The sequence below is a fragment of the Oncorhynchus gorbuscha genome, linkage group LG20, assembly GCF_021184085.1.
Source record: "Oncorhynchus gorbuscha isolate QuinsamMale2020 ecotype Even-year linkage group LG20, OgorEven_v1.0, whole genome shotgun sequence".
NCBI lineage: Eukaryota > Metazoa > Chordata > Actinopteri > Salmoniformes > Salmonidae > Oncorhynchus > Oncorhynchus gorbuscha.
The window spans coordinates 36,208,280-36,219,989 of record NC_060192.1 but is presented as its reverse complement, the minus strand read 5'-3'; the positions used below and the strand labels follow the sequence as shown (position 1 = coordinate 36,219,989).

General features: G+C 41.8%; 1 protein-coding gene across 1 annotated transcript in view; it reads right to left on the bottom strand.

Moving 5' to 3' along the window:
• Positions 1-921: 921 nt before the first annotated feature.
• Positions 922-11,710, bottom strand: part of pds5b (PDS5 cohesin associated factor B) — a 101,565-nt gene continuing 90,776 nt past the window's right edge. Inside the window, exons 34-35 of the mRNA XM_046316885.1 lie at positions 7,576-7,708; positions 922-2,537 (exon numbers count right to left, since the gene is read on the bottom strand). Coding sequence (XP_046172841.1) covers positions 2,505-2,537; positions 7,576-7,708 — 166 coding nt within the window. The 3' untranslated portion in view covers positions 922-2,504. The remainder of the gene's footprint in view (positions 2,538-7,575; positions 7,709-11,710) is intronic.

The window sequence follows — 11,710 nt, the reverse complement described above, 5'->3', positions numbered from 1 at the left end:
GTCTACAGAGGATTGAGGAAGTTGCAGTGTGTAGTAGGAGTGACAAAAAGAAAATCAACACAATGTGAGTGTATACATAGAGAAACCACAGAAAGTCTGGTTGTATGGACAACTTTATCGATACGACAGAGACAAACAGGAGCTGACTGGGTGGATGTGACGCGATCTGCATCGCCAATGGTTTCCTTATCTAGGGATGAGGAGACTCCACCCAAAGTGGGGTATGTATCTGCATCGCCAGTGGCACAGGTTTCCTTATCTAGTGCACATTTGACCAGGGACCGTTGAGTTGACTGAGAACACGTTCTCGTTTACAGCAACAACCTGGGGAATAGTTACAGGGATGAATGAGCCAATTGGAAACTGGGGGGGATGATTAGGTGGCAATGATGGTATGAGGGCCAGATTGGGAATTTAACCAGAACACCAGGGTTAACACCCTTACTCTTACGATAAATGCCATGGGATCTTTAGTGACCACAGTCAGGACACCTGTTTAAACGTCCCATCACAGGGCAATGTCCCCAATCACTGCCCTGGGGTATTGCCATATATATTTTTTAGACCAGAGGGAAGAGTGCCTCCTACTGGCCCTGCAACACAACTTCCAGCAGCATCTGGTCTCCCATCCAGGGACTGACCAGGACCAACCCTGCTTAGCTTCAGAAGCAAGCCAGCAGTGGTATGAAGGGTGGTATGCTCACTGCCCTATAGCCTCTGGTCAGAAGTAGTGGACTATATAGGGTGCCATTTGGGACAAGCCAGCAGTGGTATGAAGGGTGGTATGCTCACTGCCCTATAGCCTCTGGTCAGAAGTAGTGGACTATATAGGATACCATTTGTGACCTAGACCAAGTCTCTAACGCAGCGTTATCCAGACTAAAACCACATCTGATCAGAGCAGGAGGTGCCAGCCAGGTGTCAAATGGAACGAACACTAAAACTTTATTGATTTATAATAAACATTCAACATTCCGACAGTTTTCTGAAATTTTCTCCCAGAGGGTTTAAAAAAACAAAAACGACAACTCAACAAGGCGTGAATATACAATGCTGTAAACAAACCAATTGACTTTTTTTGTTGTTAAAAAACTACAAAGGAAAAATTACATGATTGACTTCACAAAAGAGTAAAATAGTAAATGTACGGGAAATCTAATGTCAGGATTTTCAGGTGAAGTCAGGATTTTCAGGTGAAGTCAGGATTTTCAGGTGAAGTCAGGATTTTCAGGTGAAGTCAGGATTTTCAGGTGAAGTCAGGATTTCAGGTGAAGTCAGGGTTTTCAATTGAAGTCAGGATTTTCAGGTGAATTCAGGGTTCAGTTGAAGTCAGGGTTCAGTTGATGTCAGGGTTCAGTTGAAGTCAGGGTTCAGTTGAAGTCAGGGTTCAGTTGAAGTCAGGGTTCAGTTGAAGTCAGGGTTCAGTTGAAGTCAGGGTTCAGTTGAAGTCAGGGTTCAGTTGAAGTCAGGGTTCAGTTGATGTCAGGGTTCAGTTGAAGTCAGGGTTCAGTTGAAGTCAGGGTTCAGGTGAAGTCAGGGTTCAGGTGAAGTCAGGGTTCAGTTGAAGTCAGGGTTCAGTTGAAGTCAGGGTTCAGTTGATGTCAGGGTTCAGTTGAAGTCAGGGTTCAGTTGAAGTCAGGGTTCAGTTGAAGTCAGGGTTCAGTTGAAGTCAGGGTTCAGTTGAAGTCAGGGTTCAGTTGAAGTCAGGGTTCAGTTGAAGTCAGGGTTCAGTTGAAGTCAGGGTTCAGTTGAAGTCAGGGTTCAGGCGAAGAGGACACAGAGGGGAACATGACAAAACGACAGTATTGCTGAAAGGCCTTGTTTAAAAACTGATTTCATTTTGAGGGTAAAACAAGTAGCGCACTTTCAGATCCGGGGCCAAAATAACACCCTATTCCCTATACTGTGCACTCTTGTTGACCAGAGACCAGAGTAGAGCACTATATATAGGGAATACAGTACCATTTGGAACAGACAGGAACTAAAAGCTATACAACAGCACCCAGTCAGTCAATCAACAAAACAACCATAACACAGACATGAAAGATACTATTTACAACTCATGGGATCTTCATCATTTGAGATCGCTCTCTCTCTCTCTCGAACAGATGTGGTGAACAATATCACAATGCATCACAAAAACAACTTACGGTTATTGATACTGATGTTATAAGAGTGTGTGTGTGTGTGTGTGTGTGTGTGTGTGTGTGTGTGTGTGTGTGTGTGTGTGTGTGTGTGTGTGTGTGTGTGTGTGTGTGTGTGTGTGTGTGTGTGTGTGTGTGTGTGTGTGTGTGTGTGTGTGTGTGTGTGTGTGTGTGTGTGTGTGTGTAAAGGTAGGAGCGTAAGCGTATGAAAAGTTCAGAAAAGTCTAATCTCCATCCCTCCCATCTTCCACTCTCTCCATCTATCCTTCGCTCCCTCTCTCCTTTAGAGAAGGCAAGACAAGTGTCCAAGGATCCACTCCACCTCTCTCTCTCTCCTTCCCTTTTTTTCTTGTCCTCTGTTCATCTTTTTCTTCCTCCAGTCTTCCGTCGACCCTGTGGAACCAATCAAAAGTCAGTCTGATGTTTAACCAATCAACAGTCAGTCTGATGTTTAACCAATCAACAGTCAGTCTGATGTTTAACCAATCAACAGTCAGTCTGATGTTTAACCAATCAACAGTCAGTCTGATGTTTAACCAATCAACAGTCAGTCTGATGTTTAACCAATCAACAGTCAGTCTGATGTTTAACCAATCAACAGTCAGTTTGATGTTTAACCAATCAACAGTCAGTCTGATGTTTAACCAATCAACAGTCAGTCTGATGTTTAACCAATCAACAGTCAGTCTGATGTTTAACCAACTAATACTCAACATACTTCTGTGTGTGTATATATAGTGTATGTTGACACCCCTTCAAATTAGTGGATTCGGCTATTTCAGCCCGTTGCTGACAGGTGTATAAAATCGAGCACAGCCATGCAATCTCCATAGACAAACACTGACAGTAGAGTGGCCTTACTGAAGAGCTGTGACTTTCAACGTGGCACCGTCATAGGATGCCACCTTTCCAACAAGACAGTTCGTCAACTTTCTGCCCCGCTAGAAATGCCCCGGTCAACTGCAAGTGCTATTATTGTGAAGTGGAAATGTCTAGGAGCAACAACGGCTCAGCTGCGAAGTGGTAGGCCACACAAGCTCACAGAACGGGACCTCAGAGTGCTGAAGCGTGTAAAAATCATCTGTCCTCGGTTGCAACACTCACTACCGATTTCAAAACTAGCTCTGGAAGCAACGTCAGCACAATAACTGTTCGTCGGGAGCTTCATGAAATGGGTTTCCATGGCCGAGCAGCTGAACACAAGCTTAAGATGCCAAGTTAAAGGAGACAGATTTTATAAAAAATTAAAAACTGTTGATGAAATATGAAAAAGAAATGGATGGAGGAGATTAATCATAGTCCCAAATTGAGAATATTTAGTTTAAGGGTGAATTAATGTGTGAGAGATATATTATGTACAACCTACCTAAGAACAAGAGATCGCTATCGTCCCTGAGTATCAAAACAGGTCGGTATTGTGGTGAAATGGAAGAGGAAGGACTAACTATTGTCACCTCGAAGAAATAGAGAACAAAATATCTTATCCTCTATTGCCCTTTTGACCACGACAGACACTTGTCCTTATTCCAGAAAGACCACCAGATATACCCTGGTATTATGTAGTCATGAGGAGACAGACCACCAGATATACCCTGGTATTATGTAGTCATGAGGAGACAGACCAGATATACCCTGGTATTATGTAGTCATGAGGAGACAGACCACCAGATATACCCTGGTATTATGGAGACAGACCACCAGATATACCCTGGTATTATGTAGTCATGAGGAGACAGACCAGATATACCCTGGTATTATGTAGTCACGAGGAGACAGACCACCAGATATACCCTGGTATTATGTAGTCACGAGGAGACAGACCACCAGATATACCCTGGTATTATGTAGTCACGAGGAGACAGACCACCAGATATACCCTGGTATTATGGAGACAGACCACCAGATATACCCTGGTATTATGTAGTCATGAGGAGACAGACCACCAGATATACCCTGGTATTATGTAGTCATGAGGAGACAGACCAGATATACCCTGGTATTATGTAGTCATGAGGAGACAGACCACCAGATATACCCTGGTATTATGGAGACAGACCACCAGATATACCCTGGTATTATGGAGACAGACCACCAGATATACCCTGGTATTATGGAGACAGACCACCAGATATACCCTGGTATTATGGAGACAGACCACCAGATATACCCTGGTATTATGGAGACAGACCACCAGATATACCCTGGTATCATGTAGCTGAGTGATGAGGAGAAAAACAAATGTTTTTTTGCCCGTTGTGTATTTGCGTTTTGCGGAATATTTAGACAAGAACCTTGAATAAAAAGGGCTACCTTCCGTATTATTTTTCTGTATTCACTATCTGTATTTACTATCTGTATTTACTATCTGTATTTACTGTCTTTATTTGCTGTCTTTATTTACTGTCTGTATTTACTGTCTGTATTTACTGTCTGTATTCACCATCTGTATTCACCATCTGTATTCACCATCTGTATTTACTATCTGTATTTACTGTCTGTATTTGCTGTCTGTATTTACTGTCTGTATTTACTATCTGTATTCACCATCTATATTCACCATCTGTATTCACCATCTGTATTTACTATCTGTATTTACTATCTGTATTTACTATCTGTATTTGCTGTCTTTATTTACTGTCTTTATTTACTGTCTGTATTTACTGTCTGTATTTACTGTCTGTATTTACTGTCTGTATTTACTATCTGTATTTACTATCTGTATTCATTATCTGTATTCACTATCTGTATTTACTATCTGTATTTACTATCTGTATTCACTATCTGTATTCACTATCTGTATTTACTATCTGTATTCACTATCTGTATTCACTATCTGTATTCACTATCTGTATTCACTATCTGTATTTACTATCTGTATTCACTATCTGTATTCACTATCTATATTCACTATCTGTATTTACTATCTGTATTTACTATCTGTATTCACTATCTGTATTTACTATCTATATTCACTATCTGTATTTACTATCTGTATTCACTATCTGTATTCACTATCTATATTCACTATCTGTATTTACTATCTGTATTTACTATCTGTATTTACTATCTGTATTCACTATCTGTATTCACTATCTGTATTTACTGTCTTTATTTGCTGTCTTTATTTACTGTCTGTATTTACTATCTATATTTACTATCTATATTTACTATCTGTATTTACTATCTGTATTTACTATCTGTATTCACTATCTGTATTTACTATCTGTATTTACTATCTGTATTTACTATCTGTATTTACTATCTATATTCACTATCTGTATTTACTATCTGTATTTACTATCTGTATTTACTATCTGTATTTACTATCTATATTCACTATCTATATTCACTATCTGTATTTACTATCTGTATTTACTATCTGTATTTACTATCTGTATATGGGTCATTTGGAAAGTATTCAGACCCCTTCCGCCTTTTCCACATTTAGTTTCGTTACAGCTTCATTCTAAAATGGATTAAATAATACCCCATAATGACAAAACAAGTTTTTAGAAATGTTGCAAATGCATTAATTATTGTTTGGATAACCTTATTCACTATTATGTATAGATTTGATTTTTCAATTGAATTCAAACTATTTATGCGGATTGAAGAAAAACGCCGGAAAAATAATTATCACACTGAATTTTTGTAATGTTTGTTTGTTTGCAAGGGTGGCCAGCTGGCAATTTGTCACGAGATAAAAAAATGCCATTCATAAAAAAATTAATATATTTCATGCCAAGCGTCGGCTGGAGGGGTGGGGTGTAAAGCCCACCGCCATTGGACTCTGAAGCAGAGGAAACGTGTTCTCTGGAGTGATGAATCACACTTCACCATCTGACAGTCTGACGGACTAATCTGGGTTTGGCGGATGCCAGGAGAACGCTACCTTCCCCAAATCATAGTGCTAACTGTAAAGTTTGGTGGAGGAGGAATAATGGTCTGGGGCTGTTTTTTAAATATAATAATAATAATATATGCCATTTAGCAGACGCTTTTATCCAAAGCGACTTACAGTCATGTGTGCATACATTCTACGTATGGGTGGTCCCTGGGATCGAACCCACTACCCTGGCGTTACAAGCGCCAGGCTCTACCAACTGAGCTACAGAAGGACCACTATGGTTCAGGCCCCTTAGTTCCAGTGAAGGGAAATCTTAACACTACAGCATACAATGACATTCTAGACGATTCTGTGCTTCCAACTTTGTGGCAACAGTTTGGGGAAGGCCCTTTCCTGTTTCAGCATGACAATGCCCCCACACACAAAGCGAGGTCCAAACAGAAATGGTTTGTCGAGATCGGTGTGTAAGAACTTAACTGGCCTGCACAGAGCCCTGACCTCACCTCAACCCAACCAACACCTTTTGGATGAATTGGAACGTCGACTGCGAGCCAGGCCTAATCACCCAACATCAGTGCCCGACCTCACTAACATATTGTGGCTGAATGGAAGCAAGTCCCCACAGAAATGTTCCAACATCTAGTAGAAAGCCTTCCCAGAAGAGAGGAGGCTGTTATAGCAGCAATGTTCCAACATCTAGTGGAAAGTCTTCTCAGAAGAGTGGAGGCTGTTATTGCTGCAAAATGGGGGACCAACTCCATATTCATGTCCATGACCTTGGAATGAGATGTTCAACGAGCTGGTGTCCACATACTTCTGGTCATGTAGTGTTGGATTCTGGAGTAAACTTTGAACATGGTTATACTCAGAGTAGAGGATCATTAGTTACACCTGAGACATGAGGTATACCATAAGGAAGCTTGGGAGGGGCTGGGTGCAGGGGAAACGATCACATGTGAATGTACTGATAAAGGGGAGAAACTGTTTGAAGGCTCATATCACTTAGTTCCCTGCTTAGCAGGAAGGATGTCATGTTTAGAGATGAGGAGGAGACTCCGCCCAAAGTGGGGTATGAATACCACCACATATCATTTAGTTTCCTGCTTAGCAGGAAGGATGTCATGTTTAGAGATGAGGAGGAGACTCCGCCCAAAGTGGGGTATGAATACCACCACGGGGGCATCCATTTCTTCTGTCTGAATATACAGCTGTGTCGAACCCTTTGGGGAGAATTAAACTTGGTTAGGCTTCTCTAGTGTCCGTGAGTTTTTACGGACAAACAGCCTGAGGGGATATCTTCAACATAGAACAAATAGCCAGACAGCAAAAGGGTCAATAGCATTTAAATCCCAGTTAAATCTAGAAAGTAAACAAGATTCAAATTCCACCTCTTGCTAATTGAGAAGGAAAAGAAGAGAATGGGAATTTCAGTGTACTTCCTGAACTGGCATTACCCTGACAGACAGAGCTGGTCAGAACATACATCTGGTAAGATACCAAAAGGGTTAAGTTTCTGCATATCCTATTGAGGGTTAAAAGGTTTAGGGGTAAAAGGTTAGGGTTCAGAGTTGAAGTTTCCTTTACTTTAGGAGTGGTCTGTTCTTCCTCCTTCTCCACTTCCTCCTGCTCCTCCTCTTCTTCCTCAGCCGGTGTCTCCATCTCCTCCTCAGACTCCTCTTTGGCTGCTGGCGGTGCTGCTGCCTTACCACGGCCACGCCTATAGGACAGGGGATGAGGCTGGTTTAGAAAACACACAAGGACATACACACATAGGCTGCACACACTCACACAAACAAATGCAAAAAACATTTGTTTCACCAACATTTATCGGTCCCTGATTCAAATGTTTAAGATACAAGGACCCCAAACCGATCCAAAACAGAAAGTAAAAGACGCAAGGGAAGCATAGAAATAGAGTACATAGAACAGATCTACCACTTCGGAGTTGTGCTTTTAATTAGAATGACAGATCTATAACTCACATTTCTAGGTGAATTTGGCCGTGTCACCCCAAAAAAGGTACATACTGCCGCTTTAAACAATCAGTGTATACGGTCATTTTTTTGAGAGTAAAAGTTTATCATTTCATAGCGAGGACAGAAATTACTTTTTTGAGGAGCACAGCAGACGAGATCACTTGAAAAACTTAGAAACGGTCAAAAACCATTTGATTTTGACATGGGGGTGAGATCAAAAGTCCTGCTATATATATATATATATATATATATATATATATATATAGGCCATGTCATTGTTAATTTATAAATATTAATACATTACTAGCTCAAACACTTAATCTCTGTTAATTAGTGGACGATAGAGATTTCAGATCCAAAGTGGGGGGGGGGGGGGGGGGGGGGAACAAAGGGTACATTGTCCCTCCCTATTCTGACAGTGGACTGGTAGATGCCTAGTTTCCCTTATGGATCAGATCAGATTATTCAGAGGTGGAAACGTTCCGTGGGAATTAACGGAAATATATGCAAATTAATATAATTTAAATGTAGATGTTTTTTGCATTGGATATATTTACCGTATCATATGGAGACAGAATGATAAGTAGACCATTGAAAATCATTAAATTCTTCAAATAGAAATAAAAAATATATAATTTAGTTATGAATTGAACTTTAATTAAATGACTTGACATGGGATGATTTCACTGAACAACAAAAGAAAGGGAATATTGAATGATCCCCAATGATCCATCGCATCTCCCAAAAACATTATCAACATACATCTGTAAAATGATAGTCTAGAAACTCAAGCTTTGGTTGTCTTCCTCTCAGGCTCCCATGTCTTCTCCCTGGACCTCCTCAATGTCCACACCACTTGAACATCAGACTGCCTCATCTTCACTGTCACTTTCCAACCTTGTTGAGGATGGCTTGTCGTCAGGCTCAAAAAGCCTTAACTTTGCCCAGATGGCCACCAATTTTTCAACCCTTGTATTGGTCAGCCTGTTGTGTGCTTTGGTGTGTGTGTTCCCAAACAAGGACCAGTTGTGCTCCGAGGCGGCTGATGTTGGTGGGATTTGGAGGATGATTGAGGCAACAGGGGAAAGAGCCTCAGATCGACATAGTCCTTCCACCAGGTGGCTGATGAGATATGTTGGCACGACTGCCATACTGCATCTCCATCCCAAAGCCCTTGCTTGGAAGTGTACTTGGCCAGACTGCCAAGAACCTTGCCCTCATCCAGGCCAATGTGGCGAGATGTGGTAGTGATGACACCATAGGCCTTGTTGATCTCTGCACCAGACAGGATGCTCTTGCCAGCAGACTTGAGGTCCAACATCTACACTGATGCGTGAATGGGCTTCAGGCAGAAGTCTTCACACTTTTTGAGGCATTTCAGAACTGCAGTTTCCTCTGCTTGGAGCAACAGTGAAGAGGCCAGGGCAGTATATATTTCTTCTCTTACATCTGCAAGCAGAGTCTGAACATCAGACAGGATGGCATTGTCTCCCTCAATCTGTGCAATGGCTACTGCTATAGGTTTCAGGAGTTTCAGGCTGATTAACACTCAAAAAATACATCATCTAGGAGGATCCTCTTGATGGGGCTGTCCATATCGGCAGACTGTGATATGACCATTTCTTGGAGAGACTCCTTCCCCTCCAGGAGACTGTCAAACATGATGACAACACCACCCCAATGGGTTTTGCTGGGTAGCTTAAATGGGGTGCGATTATTCTTCTCACTTTGCTTGGTGAGGTAGATTTACTGCTATAACTTGATGACCCTTCACATACCTAACCATTTGCCTTGGCTCTCTTGTAGAGTGTATCCAGTGTTTTCAGTGCCATGATGTCCTTGAGGAGCAGATTAAATGCATGAGCAGCACAGCCAATGGGTGTGATGTGAGGGCAGGACTCTTCCACTTTAGACCAAGCAGCCTTCATGTTCTCAGCATTGTCTGTCACCAGTGCAAATACCTTCTGTGGTCCAAGGTCATTGATGACTGCCTTCAGCTCATCTGCAATGTAGAGACCGGTGTGTCTGTTGTCCCTTGTGTCTGTGCTCTTGTAGAATACTAGTTGAGGGGTGGAGATGATATAGTTAATTATTCCTTGCCCACGAACATTCAACCACCCATCAGAGATGATTGCAATACAGTCTGCTTTCTCTATGATTTACTTGACCTTCACTTGAACTCTGTTGAACTTTTGCATCCAGCAAATGAGTAATAAAGCATACCTGGTTGGAATGGTGCATGCTGGGCAAAGAACCTTCATGAAATCTCTTCCAATACACATGGCCTGTGAGCATCAGAGGTGAACCAGTTTGCCTACACCGCTTCGAGCAAGACATTCATCAGCATTTCTCTGACTACATTTCTCCATTGAGTCATAAACACTTCTGATTCCAGGAGGCCCATGAGCTGTTGGTATCGATAAGGTGTCAGATTCATCATTTTCACCTCGAATAGAAGTAGAGGGACTTTTGTCAGAGGTTACTTGTTGTGAGCGCTGAGGGAATTTTATGCTCTTGGCCAGATGATTCTGGATCTTTGTTGCATTCTTCACATATGATTTGGCACAGTATTTGCAAATGTACACAGCTTTTCCTTCTACAGTAGCTGCAGTGAAATGTCTCCTCATCAGATAGTGCTCGTGGCATTTTCCTGTAAAAATTAGGAAAAAAATTGTTAAAAAAACAATCAAATACAATTCCCTGTACAGATAAATATTTAAGCAGTTAGATTAAAACAACTCATTTGTAAGATACATGTTTTATAATAATTCACCTGTTTCCATACATGTTTCAACACTCAGTTAGCAAGGTCAAGACAGCTAAATCACACATCGTAGCAAAAACGAACTAGCAGAAATTGTTAACAAATTAGAAATGATTTAAACACACTTTGTTGTAGGCTACTATTTACTAGTTAACAAAAAATCATGTCATATAAAATATATTCACCCCACCCAGTATCAAAACTTACCAGAAAGCATGTAGTCCTTGGCTCAGACAGTGTAGTAGTGTGGGCTCAATAGCATCTCTTGAGAATCAGCTGTACATGTGATGGAACAGTGTGGGCTGGTAGATGCCTAGTTTCCCTTACATGCAGAGGGTTGCAATTCCATTGAATTGGGGATAGTTCAACCAAAATATACCACAAGACCTAGAAATGCCTTATGTGTATCCCACAAAAAAGGTTCACTGTTATGTTCACTGTTTTAAACCTTTTTGACGAATTGAAGCAAAATTCCCCAAATTCCCGGCTTAACTTGCCATGGAACATTACCAGAAAGATTCCAACCCTTTGCATCCCTAGATCAGGTACACACCATAGACATCAATCATTTACACTCACACAGAGCTCAGAGAGGCCCCAGCTCAGAGAGGCCCCAGCTCAGAGAGGCCCCAGCTCAGAGAGGCCCCAGCTCAGAGAGGCCCCAGCTCAGAGAGGCCCCAGCTCAGAGAGGCCCAGCTCAGAGAGGTCCAGCTCAGAGAGGCCCCAGCTCAGAGAGGCCCAGCTCAGAGAGGCCCCAGCTCAGAGGCCCCAGCTCAGAGAGGCCCAGCTCAGAGAGGTCCAGCTCAGAGGCCCCAGCTCATGAGCTCCATCAGCAGCAGAATTTAGAAAACAAATGTGTTAACGCAAATATTAATGTATCGCATCGAACTGAAACATTTCAAACTATAATGTATAGTTTCTGTATCATATAAGGGAGAGGTCCACATCACACCTGCCACACACACACACCTGCCACACA